General features: G+C 39.9%; 1 protein-coding gene across 2 annotated transcripts in view; it reads right to left on the reverse strand.

The window, feature by feature from the left end:
* Nucleotides 1-22,868, reverse strand: part of SPIDR (scaffold protein involved in DNA repair) — a 204,042-nt gene that overhangs the window by 128,665 nt on the left and 52,509 nt on the right. For both annotated transcript variants that reach the window (XR_014579597.1, XM_083823913.1), the window contains exons 6-7: nt 20,873-21,123; nt 9,902-10,002 (exon numbers count right to left, since the gene is read on the reverse strand). Coding sequence is in view for 1 of the 2 variants with exons in the window: in XM_083823913.1 (XP_083680039.1) it covers nt 9,902-10,002; nt 20,873-21,123 (352 nt within the window). In the remaining variant the exon portion in view is untranslated. The remainder of the gene's footprint in view (nt 1-9,901; nt 10,003-20,872; nt 21,124-22,868) is intronic.

Raw genomic sequence — 22,868 nt, forward strand, 5'->3', positions numbered from 1 at the left:
TCTTCCCATCGAGAGAGTAGCCCCATGCACATTCACAGAGAGCGCTGTCTGGATGCATTTAGAAATCCTTCGCTTGAGCAGCAATTTGAGGACTGCTTAACAAAGCTCATCGTTCCTGCCAGATGCCTTTGCAACAGCATCTTGCGGTAGTCTTTGAACAGTCGGCTAGAAAGTCAGAGAAGACATCCACTGACAAAGAGTCAAGAAGCGTTTGAAGAACCTGGCCCCATGAATATAAAGACAGAGCTTGTGCATCCCAGGAGTGTGAAGTGTAAATCAATCCCTGGTACGCAAAGCTTGAGATGCCACAAAGAGAAAGAAAAGCACCAATAAATCTGGTCAAAAGCTGGTTGACTGTGAACTTTTAAAAGGAGCCACCAGAGCTTGTAATGCTCCCCCACTTCTTCACAGAAAATTCTTCACAGAATTGTCAGTAAGAGGAGAAGCCTTCAAAGACATGCAACAACATGCTGGCTGCTAGTGATTCAAAAGGTACTCCAGTGTCCTGTGATCAACAAGAAAAGTCAGGTACCAGTGATGAGCTGGGTCAGTTTTTACCCGTAAATTTCACATCAGCCCCTTTGCAGAACACTTTGCTACAATAAGCAGAAATCACTGGAAGACAACAAACAGAAATCACTGCTAGGTGGGGACTGTGATGAAACTAATGAATTCCTCCAGATCTCACAAGCGGTCCAGAACAAGTGAAACCAACAGGAGAAGCTAACTGGGGGAGGAACAAGCCATTTAGGCAGGGAAGAGGCTCTGGAGAAACCTCTCCATTATTGACAAGAGCCTCCCTCACCTACAGCCGAGGGAGGAGAAGCTCTGACAAGAAGCCATCCCGTCTCCCTGACGTAAGGGAGATACGGCACCACCCCACCAGCACGCACAGACACACTGCCAGAAACAACGTCAGGCTCCTCAGAGACAGATAAAGAAATCATCCCAAACCAGGCAAATAGGACATCGACCACTCACTGCTACTGTCAGCAGAACCTTAGAAATCCAACAGAAAAGTCTTTTTGGCAACAGTAATAACTGAACAAATTTGGCAAAGGTCTTGGTCATACTTTCTGAAAAAGAAAGCCTGGCATTTCCCAATTATGCAATCAAAACAGGTCTACATTTTATGCACGGGTTCAGAAAAACAACCGGTAACTTCCTGGTAGGAGGAAAAAAAATAATTCAGAACTACTAAGAACACAGTTACTAGCTCTGGTTCAGACAGACGGTCCCTGAGTCAGAGATCTTTGCAAACTGGGAGGATACTTCAAAAAAATAATATGAAGTGCTAGCCCTGTTCTAAGTTTTCCCAGGCATTCTGCTAGCTCTTGCCACTGCTAAGATCCTAAGCTAGATGAATTTTTGGTTTGAACACTTCGCAAACCTGCTCTCATGTCCCACGTTAATTGTCTAACTCCAGATGACCTCTGGGATACTGATCTCTCACTCCAATGTGGAACCTGGCCATGAAGTAGTTCAGTTCATCCACAACATTTCAAACGCATGGGAAATGAACAGACAAGTTTCACACTCAGTATATCGGTTTCCCTGGTCAGTTCCTTTAATTTCTGTTACTTCCTTCAGCACACAGGGTGATGTTGCCCCTCAGTATATACCATGGCAGCAAAACACGTTTTAACACAACATTTTGCAGACGTTTTGCATTACCCTGAATTCCAGGAGGATTAAAAAAAAGGAAAAAAAAATCTGTGTTCCTTTGGAGATCGTGGACCCTGAGACGTTGAGCTTTTTTAAAACTTTGGCACAACTCCATGGTGTCTGACAGAGCGAAGGCTCTTGACAATCTTCAGACCCAACAAGGTGGCTTCACAGCAGACATCTATGTTTAAGCCATGGAGCTGCATCAACGCTAAATGTACATGCTCATGAAGAATGCACTCACTAGATACGCCAAGGGCAGCCTAGGAGGTAGACTACGAAGGAAGCTATTCTGCACTGACTCTAAACAACCAGAACGAACTTTTGAGAGAAGAAAAGTAAAAACACGGAGGAGCACAATCCTAAAATAAAATTATGTTCAGACATTCTGGCTTCGGTGCCTGAAATACAACTCTGAAGTTCGCTTTAATAACTCCGTAACTACCGATGAGACAGACAAATGAGAAAAAAATAGAAATGATGATCTCTTGGGGACTGCATATTTTAATGCAGTCTCTATTTTCTTTTTTTGCACAGAGATGGGAAGCTGAGCACACTGCAAGCACAGGGTCCATCAATGTAGGGAAATGCATCAAATGTTGACATCAGACTACATGCAGTTGACACTACTACATTGACATTAAGACTACATGCAGTTTCACCTTGCTCAAGTGAATTTTGCTAAAATGTTACTTACTGATCAAGTGCTCAAAAAGAGCACCTGTAGTCTTGAATGGAAAGCCTTCATATGGAGCAATTTATCTTTACAGTAAGGTGACAGACCTCCAATACTACTCCCTACAGGACCTACGGGATGGAGATAAATGCTTCAGGAGAACAAGCTGGAGTGTGTAACACCTGAACAGAAAGCAGGGGCGGGTTTAAGTTGCTGTGTTCTCTATGATTTGAACGTGCTAGCTGGGATACCCAATGTGCCTCTGTGCATGTCAGCTCAAGCTTGCCACGGTTCAGAGCGGAAGGAAGCAGATGGAGCTTCCAACACCAGGCGTTCCTGGGATGTGATGACACTGTGCTGCTGTCACTGCCTGGACAGAAAACCTCCCTCTCTAGGGAGGAGGAGAAAAGGACTTGTCTCCGCAGAAGTAATGACAATAGCAGAAGGAAAAAAAAAAAAAGCAGTATCAGCAAGGTCAAAAAATTCTGTGAAACGAAAGGCAGGCCGGATTTATGGCAGTGGTTACTTCCGAATTTTTGAATTTTCCATTCTTCCATAAGAACTTAAAAATCTTGCAATGTCCACAGAATGTGTCGTACCCACAGGGCCGAAGGATGTGATGTGCCCATCTCCAGTCTGAATATAACAATCATACATGACACAAGGTAGAAATAAGTTTTCATGAGGGCCAAAGTACCAATGCTGAAAACAGTGAATTGCAAGCACACAGATCTCACAAACACAGTAAAATTTGCTGTTTAATATAATGGCAAACCATGAACAACTCTGCTCCACTGAGCATTTTGATAAAAAATTACCCATACGTGAGCATGAAGAAAAGCATAGTGGAAAGCATTATTACTGCAATAGTAAAAAGTCTCTATTAATAAAGAGCATGCACATTAAGCAGTAAACATACATGTGAACTATCACGCAAAGCCAGAATGAGAAAGTAACAGTCAGAGAAAGGAATGCTTCACAAACTCCTCAGCCACAAGACTTGCACCATAAGTCACGTCGATGAATGAAAAACAAAGCAAGCAGGGTAAGATGCAAAAGGAAGAGTACTTCAGTACCTTCCTTTCAAATCAATTAAAAATGACATTCAGACAAGAGTTCCCAACAACACCCCTCAAAAAACAAACAAACAAACAACCACAAGACAAACTCAGAAGAAAATCCAAGAGATGGGGAGAAGGATGAGATTGCTTTAAGTCATGTTACTTATAAAAAAATAGCTAACAAGTATTTTTTTGTGTGTGTGCAAAGGCAGTCAGAACAACCTGTATTTGTTCTTACCAGTTACCCTGTCACAACATACGATTCTTGAACTTAATGGTGTCTGAATGATATAGGAGGACAGATGCTTTTAAACAAATTACTATTACTTTCACTTAGAGTTATCAAACACAAATCATATAGATGAAGTGCAGTTTAGAAGCAGATTTGTACTGTACCTAACATCACAGATATTTCTAAATAATGCGTCTGGAAAGTTAAGTTATATTTCTAGTTAAATGGCAAGTTCTTCAGAAATACGAACTACAAGAAATACAGGTGGTGTTACGCTCAGATCAAAGTTCTATTAATCCCAGCTAAAAGCTTTTACGTAATAACATTTCCCGCTGAAAATACAAAATCTTGTGCAATTAATGTTGTTAACAGTACTTACTGTACTAAGAATGAAAGTATGAATGTGTTTCGTTCTGATGGCTTGATCAGATCTACATTATGGAAGTATGAAGCAAACAAAAAAAAATTATGCCTTGTTTAATAAAGTAAATTAGCAACACACTTCCAGATTCGTCCCTCAATTATTTTTTCAAAGGCATTATTTTATCCCAACGATATTTAATTTCTAATTGTCTAATGCAGGTTTCAAAACTGCAGTACTAGACACCCTCCTGGGACAGCACTTACTATCTGCAGTGGAAGAATAGCCAAGCCTACATTTTCTGGTTCAGGCCACAACGTTTTACTTTCATTCTCAAGTGTCAGAAGTATAAAATGTCAAATCACAGGCACAAATCAAAAGAAAATGTGTTCTTTTGCTTGGCATCCCATTATCGTTCTCCCTTCTCTTTCACGTAAAAGCCTGCAGGTGTATGCATAACAAACTCAGCAAGCCGATATACACCGAGCAGACCCTTCCAATCCAAAAGGCAACGTTTAAAGCCAGGAGGCAGCACTGAGATTCCAACATTTTCACAGCCTGTACAAAAACATCTGTTTGCTATTACCATCCATACATATTGTTATTCTTCCTGGGCTGGTAACTTCTGAAGCCATTCAAAAAGATTTTTCTCCAAAACATACCAAGTCTTGCAGGCATGATGGCTTCTTGCCACATCTATATTAATTTAAAAAGAGGCTGCTGAATTTGGCCCTACTTTAAACATTATACATTCTTTATAACAACATATGTAAGCTACTTAAAGTGATTGTGTATGCCATTATTGTTTCTCACAAGAAAACAAAAACAATACAAAGAATTTTTGTTTGAAAAAGACAAGTTTACATCTGATTTTTCCCTCTGTGACAAGTTCAGACATTTGGCTAGCAAAAAATGACAAACAGAAATCTGGCCGCTTGCCATCTCTCTAAATTATAGTATTAACTAATAACTAATGAAATTATCAAGAACTAAGAAAATAAGCAATAACTAACAAAGCTCAGACTTTTGTATTTATAGAAACATTTTGCATGGTAAAAGGAAAGCGTGTTAAGGACTATCCTTGTTTTCTTCATCCACAGACATAAATTTTTGTGCAAGTCTCATCACATCCAAGCTGCTCAAATCCTTTCTTCCCCCACATCGTAACTAGTCACTGAAACTAGAAGGTGGGGGAGTGATTGTTTATATCCTCATTTGTCAGCCTTTCAGCCTCCTTGAAAATGCACTATTACACACGAAACCCCATCTTCATCTTCAAGGCTTCACCCTCCTCCCCTCACGTGCTCCTCTCGCTTCAGTCGCTTGAAGGTCACTTCCCCGCAAGAGGAAGGAGCGGGGGGAGAAGTGCTGTTTCAAAGGAAATGCTGATGGTTTGGGGTTATTATCGATTTATTACTCAAATTCAATTGTAACCCAATCACAAAATGTTCGTCCCAAATCAGACCAACAAATTCCAGTTATCTTATATCAGATTACGAACTCTACAGAATAATATGTGTCAGCATTTTCAGTAAAGAACCATTTTGATAATAACTGCACAAAAAACAAAGAGCAGAAAACAAAATGCATAGAAGGTGAGATTTCAGAAGTTACTTTTGAAAAGAATCTGCATGAGTTTGCTTTAAATCTTGTTTGTGTCTTCTCCTATGGACAGGAGAGTCTTCAGAACATAACTCAGAAAAGCACTATGTTTTTTTCCTTCTGCCTCATGCAATCCCCACATAACCAGCAGATGTTGACAGGAAAAGGTTTTAAAGTTTGGTTTTTTTTTCCTCCTCCCTCTCTCTCTCTCTCAACTGTCCAGATCTCTTTGCCCAAACAGGAAACTTCACAGGGAAGTTGCAGCACAGAATACAGGAGGGGAAATTTAAAAAAAAAAAAAAAAAAAAAAAAGCTTGCAAATGGTCTAAAAGCCTTTTCACATAGCACTCTCCAACCACCAGCTTGACTGAACGGAGCCTTGCTCTTATGATGGCTGTACACCTTTTAGCCTCCCTGTCACATCTTGTGAAGAACAAGCCGTTATGGATTTGTGGAGAAGAGCCTGACATCCCAAACCATAGGAGCATCCAACTAGCGCTGTGCAGTGCAAGGCAAGCTTCTATGGTACCTCCTTTCAGGCCTCAGTGACAGGGTTAGGTTAATTACAGAAGTGGAATTACCAATCAGAAAGACCCAATTAAGAGTAAAGGCCTTCTTCCCCCACTTCTTTCTGCTGTACGATGTCCTCATTTCCACCTGTGTCTGCACTTTCAGCAAGACTGCCGTCACTCACCCCAACACCGGGGTAGGCTGCCGAACGTAACTCCAAAATTGTCAAAATGTGGAAAGCACAGAACTTCTGCCCCGAGGAGTGATTCAGACAAAAGCGAGACCCCCGAGCACTACAGAAAAAATAAACAGAAAATGCATGCTGAAAGGAGGCGCTCTTTTCTGAGGTAGTGATTCATCCCAGTGACCAAGAAGCAGCCAAACCACAATGGTTATTTACCAAAAGAGGTCACACGGAGCAAACAAAGGAATTCGAAAAACTTAAAGCCAAAAAAAAAATGCGTTTTTTTGGGGATAATGTGGATGTTGATACAACCTAAAACCGAAAAACAGCAAAACAAAAGCATAAAATTCTGTAACATGAAATGCTCAACAAGAAGAGAGGCACAGCCCACAGTTCTGGAAACATTTTTCCTTAGGTCTCAGATGGAAATAAGACTTCAGACTGATCTCACTTGAAATTGCTCCCCTTTGCCTTAACGATGAACTCCTGGTCTGCACGTCTATCGAATAACCAAAATCACTTGACAGCTCTTGCAGCAGCTAGGTTACTTAAATCCTCCACGTTAATCTTCAGGCTCCTTCCACAAATCATTTAAGTTTGTCATTTGATAAGTTCTTTCCTCTACTTCTGTTGCCAAAGTCAGAAGCAGTCGTGGAAATTGAGTGGTTTAGAAATATTACCGGGCAAAACATAGGGAAATAAATCCAAGAAGAATCTCAGAACAGTGAGAGACCCTTAGTGTGAACCTAAAAAGATGAAAGTGGTAGGCTTTTGCTTTGCTGACACGTCACATTTCTGGACTAGAAGCAATTGTAAGGTTATCTAGATACATTACTAAAATTTCAGCCATTCAGACTGACATTTTCCCAACCAAACACCAATTTTATTTTGGTGACATGAAACCGTTTGACTATTCTAAGAAAAGTACTATTCAAAACAAATTTTGCCCCGGATGAAAAAAATATCTTGCAAATACTACCACAGCTATTTTACTGGTAATTTTGTCATAGTCATACTTTGGAGTAAGGACTGGCTATTGGAAATGAAAGGTAGGTTGTGAAGTTGAAGTATTCCTAAACTATGGCATATCCAGCATCTTTCTGAAATTTAGTTGCATGCTTTGGCAAATGTTTGCGGGGTAAATGAAGCAGAAAGTAGTGCCCTAATGATTTCTAACTTGCCCAAATTCCTGTACATTTTCACCATGATGGTAAAAGGAATATACCAGAAGCTGTTCATCTGCTGCCAAAACTAAATCATCTTGAAGACAGACTCACCTGAATTTTAAAAATGTACTAAAGAATAGAACAAGGTATTTTCCCCATAGCCTTTTTCTCAGAAAACACTAACTAATTCTGACTCATTTTCTGAAAGAAAGCAAGAAAAATAATCAAAGAAAGGAATCCAGCCAGGGGCAGATGTTTAGCATGGAATATTTCAGCCTAAGAGTTAACGTCTAGCAGACTGGTGAGCAGCCAAACACAAGTTTTCATAATGACACGGGAAGCTAGGACAAAAAGAATATGAGCCATGTTGCAGATCCATTACCGTAGAGAGCAGTGGGAAGAAAAAAAAAAAAAAAGACCCATTCAATATCAGTTTCTGTTCTTTATTTCAGAAAAAGCAAGAGGATGTCCTCAAACCACATAAGGAATAAGGATGTGGAAGTAGATTCCTGTTCATTAGTAACTCAGGAGGAGGATAAACGACATGTAGAAGCCTTGATCAGTTTTAAGTGAGTGTGCCTGCATGATTTTCAACATAGCAGTTCTGAAAAGAGTTGGCTAAAGGTATTTCTGGGTCCCTGATATTACTTTCTAGCAAGTCTTCAAACACCAGGGAAATTCCAGAAGACTGAAAAGATGATGATGTTCAGCAAGGGCAAAAACTGTGACTCACAGTAAATGGAGAGCAGCTACCTTGACATCAGATCTAGGCAAAATCACTGGGCAAAAAATTAAGGAATTAAGACCAAAAATACATTTTGTGCCATTCCACACAGGTGACATCTTGAATATGCTGCATGCAAGTGATTACAGGATATAACCTCTCTAATGCTGCTGTGAGAAACTGTGAGACCAGCTTTAGTCAACAGTTTGGGTTTGACTCCTTCAGAATTAGTAAGGGCTTAAAATCATAGAACATTCTTATGAAATAACAGACATTTTCACTATCAATAACGTACTCTTTCAGAGGAATGCAAAAAAAAAAATATTTCAGATAACTAACTTTGTGAATAACAGTTAAAGCTTTTTTTAAGTGGAAAATCATAATTAAGTAACAGCAGTGCCAGCAGGATTTGAAAGTAAACACACTATTAAATGGTTTCATCAATGACTTTCCTATATCTAAATTAAAGAAACACAAACGGTAACTAGAGAGTGGGGAACTGGATCTCAGAAATCAGCAGGATCTGGGTGATGGCTTTGATGAGACTAAAACTTAAGGGATACATACAGAGTCACTGCCTTTGTTTCTAAGATCATGCTGAAAAGTTTGAAAGCGTGCAGTAAAGAGCCATGCAAATCACTTGACGACTGGAGAAAATGCTGTAGAGAACATTAAAGAGTCCAGTCTGCTGAGTTTATGAAACTTGTGAGGCAGCATGATTTTGCTATGTAAGTGCCAGAGAGGGAAGATGCCATACCCTAAAGAGCTCTTTAATCTAATGGAGAAAGGCTTTATATAAAACAAAAGATGGGAACTGAAGCCAGACAAACTCAGATTTTGGAGAAAAAAAATTAAAAAAATAAAATAAAATAAATGTGAGTGGAATTAAGGACAAGCTCTCAAGGCCTCAAGGCAAGTGATAGATTCCCGCATTTGCATGTTTTCAAATTAAGACCAGAGGACTTGCTGGAAAATAAACAAAGTTAATATGTGCTCAGAAACAATTATTGGGCTTAATACAGAATAAATGCTTGAAATTTCACAGCCTACATTCACGCACACACAAATTGAAAAAAAAAATTGTTTCTTTACACTTTGACTCTATGAACCTATTATCTCTTAAGAAATATTACTGAAAGATGGTGCTATTAGTCGCCTGTAACTAATTAGTGCAACTCTCACCCCTTCTTTTTAAGGGAAGTGCCCCATACTTATACTTCACGCTCATTTCACAGTTGCATTCTGTTTGTTCATGTTTGCTGTCATCCACAATTTTAGCAATTAGCCATGAATATGGCTGACTTCAAATAAAAGAAAAATTGTCAAGGAAAGAGGAAAAAATGGCTATAAAGAAACAAAAAACAATAAAATAAAATACATTGCACATTCAAAAACTAAACCTTGAATTGTCTTACCACCTGGAAACACCATTTTCCCAAGTGATGTGGGAAAGCAAGAAGTTCTGAAGAGTCTAGTAGATAAAGGCTATTTAAAACAAGTTCTTTATCCCTTATATTCAAGTGCTTTGAGAACTAGGACACTGTCTTTTGGGCTCACATTTCATTTCAGCTCTATATGATGGTTTACAATCAAGAGAACTTTAGCCCGAATTCAGGCAAAAACACAGAGAATCTGGGTTTCAGTTGTACCCTTCTGTGGGCTATGCGCATATATGCATCCATGTGCTTTCACGTAATAGCATACGTATAACAGTTCTTACCTGATGGGATTTTAGCATCTGAAATACACTGATGTCTCCAAAAACTAATGGCAGATCTTTCTCTGTTCTGCAGCCGACACAACCTCTCAGCCAGCCCTCCCCTGCGGAGAATAAAGGAATGCTCAGTTTTGCCAAGAATCAGGATACAGTTTTGCCAAGTGACAAGCCATAGGACATATGGAATATGTATGCTTTGACCCTGAGAGACAGAAACATGCAGAAACATTACATTTTACAGATTAGTTCTCCTCATTTTGATTTTCCAGTGGATACACTCCCAATAAAACACACAGTTAGGGTCAATACACACAATAAAACATTTTTCCACTATCTGGGTGTCCACAATTTTCAAGTTTTCAGAACTGCTTCCAACACAAGGATTGTAAAGAAAGGTTCCCACTTTCTTCCTCTGTACTTCCTCTGCACTTCTGCACATACCATGATAGCTACTACAGACAATACTGAATTTGAAATAAACACCCTAAATGGTTCAGTGTAACCACCAGTTATAACAGGTTGGGTTTTCTTTCCTCACAGATTTGTTTGTCTGTTGGCAAGGAGTGATCACAGAAATATTCTTTTACCCATACTTGACCCTATGATTCATTTCACAAGCTGGGTCAAGTGCGCAGTTTCAGTGGTCGGAACATTCTCCAAGATGGAATTAATTTAGCATTCCCAAGGTGAGGAGCAGAGGAGTGGCATCGAAAGCACATACATTTAAGGTAACACTAAAGCAATTCCTACCCTTGGATTTAAATCCAGGAGATGTCAACTTACCACTTTGAAACCAAAAAGTGTGTGTTGGAAGCTGTTTTGGGGCTGTTACAATGAGTTTTGAAATAGTAAGGGGGTATTTGAGTGTTTTTCTTTGGCTTCAAACAAGTTATTTGCATAAAAAAGTACTTTTATCTTTCCTTAAAGTGTAGGTTTCCCCACAACAAGATCTAGTACGTATCAGTAAAGGCTTCCACTAGGCTGAAATGTGTCCTTAGGTAAACTTAAATCAACAAAAATAGAATAAGGCCAGTTTATGAGTGCATATAAATGGGATTATTATTACTATTATTTTAGAACAAAGATCAAATAGCTTGGTAAAGCTCATGCTGCAAATGAGAAGCTGGGAGGAGTCACACCTGTGGAAACAAAGAAGGAACTAAAAGGGCTAAGCAGCACTTCAAGGAGCCTGTAAAAAATCTCTTTGGTTAGTAATTACTAACAGCAATTTCACCTGCAGAGAAATCAACAGGTTATATGATAATGAATTAGCAGTCTCAGCTGATTTTCTAATGAGCAACTATTTAATTTGCAAAACCATAACTATTACAGGACTTATCGGATAGGACGGCAAAACATCGTCATAGTGAAGACCACAGAACGAATACTCAGAAATACAAGAGCCATGAGTGACCCAGAATGATTTGTGAAAGTTACGTAGTTTATATTACTGCAGTCTCTTCTATGGCTGTAGAGGTTCAGGCAGGGAAGAGAAACTCAGACTCTAATTTACCATCTTTCAGAGGACCAACCCCCAAGATAAAGAACTCACAAGCTACATGACTTGCTATATTACGGAGGAAAACAAACAAAAACATTTAGGAAACCTTGGGCTCCAATGAACTTACAGATAAGCTTAACAATGTTGTTTAATCCTCCTTTCAACATGGATTTTAAAACACAGGCAACCAGTACAGAAAAGTGCAATGGATGCTTTGGTATGCAGCAGGGTCAAATTAAGCACAGACCTTCGTACAGGGTAATTTTGTCTGCTGCTAACACCCTGTTCAGCCACATTTACCCCCAAAACTTGAGCACTCAACACTCGAGTATTGCTGCACTCCTGCAGTTGAGGAGAAGGCAGTTCCACAAGCACCAGCAAACTGCCCACCCAGTTTCTCCTCCCGCCTGGCTGCCGTTCTCAGATGCAGCTCTTAATTCAGCTCGGCTGCACGGTCTACCCAAGCCATGCTGGAACACGGTTCACTGGAGCTACTCTTAGAGATACAGCTGCTAAATGCATTTTGAATTTGCTTGCTTGCTGAAGTCTTGCATGCAGAAGTCTGCAACTGAACCCTGTGGCTGGACTACAGCAATACAGAAAATAGCGAGTAGCTCAAAAACTTGTTCTGGTGGAAGAAAACTGTTCAGCAGAAGCCTTCCAAAACCTTATTTCATTTCTTCCACAGACAACGTTCAAAGAAATGTATTTTCTTACAGCGCTTAAGGTACCTGCACAAAAGAGCAGTTCTTAAAACCTCAGTCTAATTTTCCCCCTTCCCCTGAAGAGGGGTATGGTTGTAAGCCTGCCACTGCTTCATCTACGGCAGAAGCACTCCATAGTATGACAAAGTTCCTGGTTTCATGGCACAGAACAGAAATATACAACACAAAAAAACACTCTTGTTTCAGGCCTAATATGCCTACCAGGCAAGGTCTTACTCTGACACAACTTCACCACACATTTGCTAAGCGTGTCTGTATTAGGACAACAGTGACCACAAGGTCCATGAAAAATAAAACCATGTCTTTCCTTTAGCAGCCCCTTGGCTAATAAAATTAATTGATATTTATTAATACTTATCCTTCTATTTCAATTCCAAATGCATTTAAAAATAGTTTAAACCGCAAACATAAGAAAGCATTTTGCATCTGCTTGGATGCAGAACATAAAATATAACCAACAATGTATTTATGAGAGGTTCTCATCCAGTCATTGGCATTGCTTTTTTGTTCCGCTCCTCTCTCCCTCCCCCGTCTTTCATACATTGTGAAACTGGAAAATACAGTCCAAGGACATGCCATGCACAAAAGGAATTTCGATGGCAAAAGAAAGAGTTGGTAGTTTATGGTTCATTTCTTCTGCTTCTTCTAAAACGTAGAAACAAGAACAAGAAATTTAAACATTGCCCCCAAAAACAGCAGAATCAACCCATTTTTAGCACTTAAAACAAGAAAAAAAGAAGAAAGATACTTTCTGTTGCATATTTTGACACGTTTTAAGACAGCGGCACTTGAGAACTATTAACTCCTTCTCATATAAGACAGGTGCCCACACTGTTCAAAATGTTTGTGTATCTGCCGTGAGAAATTGTGAACAGATGAGAGCGATAACAGAGCTACAAAGCTTACATAAAGCAGAGCATGATACTAAGCAGGAACCAGCTTCAGTGTTAAGAACAAATTTCATGTTTTGAGAAGAGCAACACTTAAAATTATTATTATTTTATTCCTAGTTGCACACCTGTGGATTATTATATACCTAATGAGCTTTTATAGTCAGTTTTTGGCAGTTAACTTGGTTTACTGGGACTAGCAGGCATTCTTCAGCACAGATTCTATCCAAGAAAGGGGCATTTTGCTTATTTCTGGTAACACAAGATAAATCATTTTTACTTTTCACTGTCCACACATTATCCTTCTGAAAATGCCTTAGCTTTTCAGTGCTGTGTGTTTGGTTTAGTTTGCCAGATACTAGAGGTTTTGTTGGCACAAAGGGTGGAGACTGGATTCTACAATGCAAGGTCTCATTGCAGTTTCTTTATGTACCTAGCTGCCTCAAGGAGTTTGGAAAAAAATATCCAGATCCTTTTTTTGATCTTATGCATTTAACTGTCCTACATGACTAACCCACCATCTGGTGTGTGTGTATGTCTGTATATATATATATAAATTGGCAAATATATTTTTATTACGAATTATGATTTCTATAATCAAGGAAACTGACAGTCTGTATTTAAACAACAAAAACTTTAATCTGAGCTGCATACCTTACTGACTAGCGCTTTGAACTTAACCCCAAAATAATGTTTTATCGTGAGCAAATTTAATGCATTTGGCAAACTGTTAATGCAAGGGCTGCTCAATGAAGCCAAACTGCTCAGATGCAATCTCTGCTACTCACAACCTTTTTAGTTTTAATCAGGAAACTCTTAGTACAGATGTTTTGACCCTTGAAATCCCTTAAGGTAGATTGAACAAGTGGAAGTCCACGTCCTACTTCCCTACTAAAACTGAGCTTGTTGAAATACTCCATGGTCTATGTTCAACAATATCCACGCGAAAGACGCAGGTTTGCTGACCAAAATAAAAAGCAGCATCTAATACGAAAGCTCAGTTTCTGGAGGTGCTCCTTTCCACAAAGATTGTATTCTTCTGGAGAAGCTGGCAGCCCATGGCTTGCACAGGTGCTTTGCTGGGTTAAAAACTGGCTGGATGGCTGGGCCCAGAGAGTGGTGGTGAATGGAGTGAAATCCAGCTGGCTGCTGGTCACCAGTGTGTTCCCCAGTGGTCAGCATTGGGGCCCACCCTCTTTAATATCTTCATTGTTTACTTGGATGAGGGAATTGAGTGCACCCTCAGTAAGTCTGCAGATGACACCAAGCTGGAGGGAAGCATAGATCTGCTGGAGAGTAGGAAGGCCCTGCAGAGGGACCTGGACAGGTTGGGTCAATGGGCAGAGGCCAATGGGATGAGGTTCAACATGGCTAAGTGCCAGGTCCTGCACTTTGGCCACAACAACCCCACGCAATGCTACAGGCTTGGGCAGAGTGGCTGGAAAGCTGTGCAGAGAAAAAGGATCTGGGGGTGCTGATTGATGCTTGCCTGAACACGAGCCGGCAGTGTGCCCAGGTGGCCAAGAAGGCCAACGGCATCCTGGCTTGTATCAGGAATAGTGTAGCCAGCAGGACCAGGGAGGTGATCATTCCCCTGTACTCTGCTCTGGTGAGGCCGCACCTCGAGTGCTGTGTTCAGTTTTGGGCCCCTCACTACAAGAAGGACATCGAGGCCCTGGAACATGTCCAGAGAAGGGCTACGAAGCTTGGTGAAGGGCCTGGAGCACAAGTGCTGTAAGGAGCAGCTGAGGGCACTGGGGTTGTTTGGTCTGAAGAAGAAGAGGCTCAGAGGAGACCTCATTGCTCTCTACAACTACCTGAAAGGAAGGTGTGGGGAGCTGGGGGTTGGCCTCTTCTCGCAAATAACCAGTGACAGGACTAGAGGGAATGGCCTCAAGCTGCACCAGGGGAGGTTCAGGTTGGAAATGAGGAGACATTTCTTCTCAGAAAGAGCAGCCACGCACTCGAACAGGTTGCCCAGGGAGGTGGTGTCACTGTCCCTGGGTGTGTTCAAGGAAAGGTTGGATGTGGTGCTTAGGGACATGGTTCAGCAGGTGACATTGGGAGTAGGGGGATGGATGATCTTGGACGTCTTTTCCAACCTTAATGACTCTATGAGTGTACCACCCTATGTCAAGCATCACCAGATGCTGCTGGTCCCTAGTTTCAAACTCCAATAAGGTTAATAGAAAATGGAAAAAAGAAAGAGCATTAATGAGTAGGCTGTGTTTTTAAAAAGCCATTTTCAATCTTTTTTTTTTTTTAATTGCTGGAGCTCTTTCTGTGTTTATTTAATGAAGTTTTAATTCAGCAGGGCAATTACTAAAAATAACCCCACAGAATTAAATTCATCTAAATTTACTCCTTCCCAGACTTCATTCAAATTTAAGAACCGTGAACACTTAAGCATCTCTTTGAGTCATCTCCTCAGATACACTACTCTCAGAACTCCATGTACTTCAAAATGCTGTGGATTACTTACACATATCCATCTCAGGACTGAGCAGTTGGCCCTTTTCTCCTTTCAAAGTAATGACAGGTCTCTACTAATATTTCCACTAATTTCTACTAATATTTTAACTAGTAAAGTAACTTACTTCTGTAACACTCAGCTGTTCAATTCCACTCCATGGGGTGCTCGCTTATTAAAAAAAAGGACCCCCTAAGCAGGCTGGCATTTAATTTGGCAATACTGTAAAACCATCAGTTGTTATCAGGCTGTTTACAGCTTGCAAAATGACAAGCAATGCTGAATGCTGACAGTCACTACCCCGTGCCCCCTTTAATGTAAAGAACAGTGTGGGTACATATGTAAGATATGACCGATGTCTCCTCTATAGAGGCCCACTCCTCTCCGGAGCAGGAGAGGTAACATGGGATCTGAAAGAGGAAAGAGTAACTTGGTGTACAGATGAGCCCTATTTAAGCTCTGACTCAACAATTAGATTTATAAACATTCACCTTGGATGAATCCCCAGTAACATGATCATTGGGGTAATTTTGTTTGTTAGATGTGGACATGCATAATCAAGGCATAACAGTATTTCGTTTCCTATGTGATAGAACAAGCAGACACCAGAGTAGACAGCAATCATTTTAATTCCCTATAAAACTTGTTCAGTAACTGTACTCTGCTACAAGTTCTGGGTTCTTTCCCTTGGAAAAGGATCAATGTTTCTCCCAAACCATTTCCATGTCAAATCAGCAGCATCATGCCCACATGTAAAATGATAAGAAAATGAAGATCTGTACTGTAACACAAGTGATCATTTCTAACACGCAGCTATCAGACCCACTGAAGCCTCTTAAGAGTTCAAGGATTTGGAGCCTCTCTCAAGAAATAAGCCCCAAATCTTTTCTGGTCTGCGTGGTCTCTTTTATATTTCTTTTTTCAACTGTTCCACAAAGAAGCTCACTTGCATAAAACATCTGGAACAAAGGTACCGTTTTCAAGAGCCACCACGACAGAGTAAGAGCTGGAGGCATATATGTTGCTGTTATACCCTCATGCTACTTATGGATGCATGTAAGAAAAAACAGATCCAATTTTAAAGCCTGCTTCATTTGTGCCAGCTCCTCCCTCCCTTGGCATTTTCGTTTATTTTCAGGACCTCACTTGGCCCTGTGTGACCAGTTTACTGCATGTAGAACCAGGACATTCTGTATTTTTCCCCCTCTTTTGATAAGGCAAGTTAATTTTAGCAGATCAGATCTGTAAGTGATCTACTGGCTTAAGTATAATTATATATAAGATAATTAAATTGAATTTCCTAAGATTTTATTTTGCTATTAAGCTAAAGAGGGACACATAAAACAAGCAAATAAAAACCAAAACCACACATACACAAAAAACCCTCCCTCCCCCAAAACAAAGCAGTTATTCTTCACAAGTAAAAGCTCTTGCAACATGACAGATTTAGATGAAGTAGGGTTAACGTTATATAACTTCAGATATCCATTTCCTGCACTGAAAGCCAGACGTTTTGTTTAGCTAATGGAAATAAAATTTTACTAGAAAAAACAAACAATTCATAAAGCCTTCAAGAGAGGTCTTCTTGTAGACAAGAAAAGCTGAGTGAACACATTTTGAGTTTTCTTGTTTACAAATACTGAACAAGCACAGTTACTGGTTTAACCCACAGAACAAACTGCGACTGTCAGTACATTATTTCTCCCTTCTTTAACACGCGAACTTTGAGTGCCTTGGAACTGGTGCAGGTTATACATTTTACCTTGTATTATTAGCATTAATTCAAAATCTGAAAAAAAAAAGAACTTCCTGAAAATGGGTATTTGCAGTGTCTACTCTCTCACCCTTAGGTCTGCAAATCGCATGCATAATTTTCCCATGCAACATTGACTCAGGCTGAGAAACTGAAACTTTGTGGTGGAATAAAAGGGCAAGAACATCTAAAACCAATACCTCTTGACCTAATCACCAAGCCAATTCATCTCGGTATCAAATACCACTATTAGCACTTCCTCATCAGCTACTTTAGTAGCTCATCAGTGCAGTACATTGACATTTATCTCTCAGCATACCTTGGAAAATTATACTACTTCCATTCCCTCTAATCCCATTTTTATTTAAATAAAAGGAAGATAGCTATTAAAGATGGCACATAAAACCAATGTCTAAGGTGAGGATGTCCAGGAGCTTTGTTTTGATAGTTGTAAATGAAAGATTTTTTTATTTTTTTTTGCTACTAGGATGGCAGAGCTGGCACCTCCTACAGCCCTGCCCTTCAGGGAGATCTAGAACCTGACCAGGGCCAGCAAGACCTCTGGACATCAGCACAATACAGACTACCAGCTCTACCCTGCAGACCATGGCAGAAAGAACAACAATCTCCACATAAAGCAATTTTGAAAACAAAAACTATTATTTTTACAGTGGATATATGAAGAGATGTTTGAATTGGGTAAGAGGGCACAGAATAGATCAGACAGTTATTGAGGGAAAAATTCCTTCAGCTATGCCTTTCTTTTTGTGCAGATGCTAATCACTTTCCGAAGCCCCACATAACTACTGACAGAATGATTGCAACGTGCCCCTTCAAATTTCACCCATCACAGCATTGTGCATGTTGCATGTTTCTTTTGGGGAGACAGGTGTGCTTCTCATCGTCTTTCCACTCCAACATGTTGACATTACACTCAAATTCCTAACCCTAGCATTAACGAATAATTAAACTAAATTCTAATAATCAGCTTACCTCTGAAGATTTATGGTGTTTAGGTTAGACCTCTTTTTTTTTTTTTGTAGAGTATGATAATTGTATCTTTAAAAGGATCAAATAAATAACACACTTTCCTCCCATCCGGTCAACTGCTCATTTCCAATTTAGGACTATTCAGTCCTAAGGACAATTTCAGGTTGGGCAGAAAAATGCAGTCATTAAGGTAATAGGAAGACAGCTGCAATCAGGTAGTGCAAATATAAATGCAAACAGCAGCAGACCTAAATAATATTGGAAGACTGTTACTCATGGTATAGAACTTTTTCAGAAAATAAGCTAGAATTTTTAGAAAATGTTCTCTCTACTTTTTGAAGGTAGCTGTAGTCATCTCAAAAGGCAAAAAGAATAAAATAGAAAAAATATTGTTGATTTGTAAAAAGTGGAAATAAGAACACAGGCGGCCTACTCCACTTAGAGCAGGACTTCTCCAACCAGTACACATAGTAAAACAATCTGCTTTTGGATTTGAACCTCTCTCATGGGAATTCACACAGAAAGACCATGGCTCTATCACTTCTACCATCTCCTGTCAACCCAGACTTCACTAAGCACCAGCTTGGAGAAAAAAAAAAAGCCTGGTTAAGTAGAAGTTCTTTTCCACACACTGCACAGTTCCCAGTGGTCCAAGTGGGAAACCATGGACCAGATTCAGCCTGCAAGATGAATTTCTTAGGTTTATTGCTTTTTCTGCTGTGGTCTCAACCTGCAGTAGAGATGGGAAAAAAGGAGAGGACAAGCCAACAACTGCTATATAGCTTTTAGCTATATAACCAGAAAGAAGGGATCATCACTTCATTGACCAAGAAGCTGATAAACCTTTCCCTGAACTGGTCTTCAACCCACAGCACTGAAAACCTAAGCTTTCCTATCTAGTATGCAGACTCTTATATCCAGTGGTAGCACATAAAATGAAAACGTGCTCGGTCAACAGTGAAAGGAAAAGTGGAAAAGACATACAGAATTAGTGCCCTGAACAGGAAGAATGAAAAGATGAAAATTATCTGGACAAGCAAGTAATCAGATAAACAAAACTTATATCTGAGGAATTTCCTGCTTGCTTCTGTGTTCCCAAAGGAACCCAAGGTGGAAGCACAGGATCAAATAGTTTAAAAAATAAAATAAAATAAAAAATACCCCAAAAATCTCCCGTGCAAGCTGTCCTCCTCTACCCATTCTGGACAGACTGCATTCTATATTGAAATTTTGAAATAAAAGAAATAGAGAAATACATCAGTAACACTGATTATTCTCTTATATAGCTATTTTGGAGTATCTTTGCTGTAAAAACAAATTTTTGCACTAAAATATTTGATACTAAGGGTCACCAAATGAAGATGGTAGGTGCAGACTCAAGTCGCATTTAAGCTACACAGCTCCTAAGCGAGGGATATTGTTGCTGCAGCCAACAGCTTTTGACTTAAAAAAAAAAACAACAAACTACTGGATAAATCCATCAGGGATAACAAACCACTCAAACAGCCCCCAAGCAGTAAACTGCTGAAAGCTCAAAGTACACCTGGGCAAGATACCACTATACACTTGTCTTGTTCTTATTACCTTCACACATACTTGCTTTTGGCCACCAACAGGCATTTTTGTCAGTAAGGCTTTGGTCTGACCGAGTACAGTTCTGTCTTTATGTTTTTAAAGTAATAAGTAGAGCTTGATTGCACAAGCAAAGCACTGTAAGTACAGAGATCCTCAGTAATTACAACTTTCAAATCTGTTCCCTCAGTCAACATTTTGAAATAGACAAGAACGTTTTAAGAGGAAAAATAAGGTATGGTTATTTATCTAAAGTGCTTTTAAAGTGATTTATTTTCTGATTGATTACTGTATAGAATCAGCTGTAAAAAGAGTAAGAACGAACCATATTGTTAAAGATACAATCAGCATCTATAGCAGCACCGTTCAGAATTTCTATTTCAGTAATTTGAACCATGCCCTCACATATACCATTAAATTAAAGCAACTTAGTGAATATAATATAAGAAGCTACTATTTCTGCACTGTAGTTAGCTAGGAAAATAATGAATCATGAACATCAGACTTCTGCTGCTCAGGTTCTGGTGGTTTTCTTTCCGCATCTTTTTAATACATTTAATTAAGTCACAAAGATCTCAATTTCAGATAAACAAATACATCACACCTTTGCTTAAGTATCACTCTGCCTTGCACTACTGAACATCTGCCCCTTTTATATTGTATTCTGGATACTTTTACCCTGATAAATCTGGAAAGGACTAAAGAAGTAAGAGGTATAGCATTTTCACTACATATCTGAAGAAGCACAAAGCAATGAAATGATTACAAGCTAAAAGAGAAGTATGCATACTCTCATAACTGTAACATAATTTAAGGCATCGTTAAAAGTACTACACCTGCATCAATTTGTATGCAGGAATTCAGACTGAGAATTTTGACCACAAGTTTTAAGACTGAAAAAAAAAGTTGTTTCTTGTCTTCCTTGTTTACAGATAAACGATATTCTTTCAAGTTTTTGGAGTTGACATCTTTAAAGTTTTTATCATTGAAACACATTCCTACTCTTCTGTTAGTTAACTTGTATTATTTTATTTACAATACAAAAAAATCCTTCAGAAAGGCAGAACGTTTACCTCAGTAGTTTCTTCTTTTTAGCAGAATCTTCTGGGGTTCTAGAAGCCTTGCTTGACTGTTTCTTAGGAGTTTGTAGAAGGGCCTGTGCAGACTTCAGCCAGTCACTGGCAGGTCTTGTCGGAACTTCCCCCATTATCAACGCCAAACTCGACTGCAGTTTCTTAGAGAATCCTGGATTAGCGGTCTCCATTTCCACTTCTTCCAGGCTGTCATTATCAGATGAATATTCAGATATTTCTGTTGGAGTCATCTAAACAAATAAAAATAAAAAGCTATTTAAACAGAATGCTAAGGAAATAAGCTAATTCACATGGAAAAAATCTTGTTTACTTTCTAGTACAGATTTATGTAGGCAGTTATTTATGTTTCCCAGAAATCCATAAATTAAATGACAATTTATTGATTAATATAACTTGGACAAGTTCACTGTAAATGCATATTTATCTTTTCTAAGCCAGTATGAACTGCTGAATATAAGGACCATCTGGTGAGGGAAAACTGTGATGAACTTTTTTTTTTTTTTTTAAAAAAACAACTAGATCTTGAGAATTTATCAACAAGATAACTCAATGCCTATCTCTATCTGAAGTCTATCTGAAGTTTCCAAACAGGTGTCAGGATTAAAGCAAATTTTCAGGAAAACAGAAAGAGATTAATGAGGAAAGGGATCACGACTGGCAGGAGAGCTGAAGGAAGCGGAGCTGTCACATCTAGATTCAGGTAACTAGGAAGGTTTGCTCCTCTAGTTCGAGCTGACAAAAGAAACCATAGAAACACAGAATGTCCTGAGTTGAAAGGGATCCACAAGGATCATGGAGTCCAACTCCTGGGTCCCCAAAGGACCACCCCAACATCAGACCATGTGTCTGAGGATGTTGCCCAAACGCTCCTCAAACTCCAGCAGGCTTGGTACCATGACCACTGCCCCAGGGAGCCTGTCCCAGTGCCCGACCCCCCTCTGGGTGCAGAACCTTTCCCTAACCCCCAGCCTGACCCTCCCCTGTCCCAGCCCCATGCCGTTCCCTCGGGTCCTGTCGCTGTCCCCAGAGAGCAGAGCTCAGCGCCTGCCCCTCCGCTCCCCTCGTGAGGGAGCTGCAGGCCGCCATGAGGCCTCCCCTCAGCCTGCTCTGCTCTGGGCTGAACAAACCAAGGGACCTCAGCCACTACTCATATGCCTTCCCCTCTAGACCCTCCATCTTTGTAGCCCTCCTTTGGACACTAACAGTTTTATACCTTTCTTATACTGTGGCGGTTTACATATAAACATATGCCTCTATGTGAGACTGAGAAATCATAGCTAGCAAAAAGCATTTAACAATTCTGTTAAAATAAATTTGACTGCTAAAGCTAGTGTTGATGTCTGTCCAGCAGGCCTATGGCTTCCTGGAAAGATTTCAGAAGTGTAGCTCCCAGACTCAGAAGCTATCAGGCCGCATCCATGTAGCTCCACGGGGGATCCCTGGTCAGCCACCAGAGCCATCAGCAAGCAGAGTGGAGCTGAGATTCGTAAAAACTTGCTGGCACTCTTCTCACAGGAATTCACAGGACACACTGAACCAAGAAAGGAAGGATGAGAAGAAAGGGTGCAAAGGCCCCAAAATAAATCTGGAAAGGGAGATTAAAGGCTTAGGAGAGTGCTGACAGGGAAAAATCACCTGCTTTGGCTCAACTTGTCATATTCTCCTGTAGGGCTCCCGCACAGGCAGGGCACGGCAGCAGGTTTGGCACCCTGAGGTAAGCTATGCAGAGTTGTTATGTAAATTATTATCTCTTGACCCAGTATTTCTTAAAGTATTGAATACTAAGGGACATTAAACAAAAATACTTAGAAATTCCATAAAAAATATGGAAATCAGTCAGAGAACCACACAGCCATTTATCCTTGTAGAGCAGTGCAGAAGTGCTGTACAACTGCTTGCTTCTAAATAAGAGAACAGACAACTCATTCAAGTCATATTTTAATGAACCAAGCCGCTTACTGGAAGAGATTTAAAT

Source organism: Anser anser, assembly GCF_964211835.1.
Source record: "Anser anser genome assembly, chromosome: 2".
Classification (NCBI taxonomy): Eukaryota; Metazoa; Chordata; class Aves; order Anseriformes; family Anatidae; genus Anser; species Anser anser.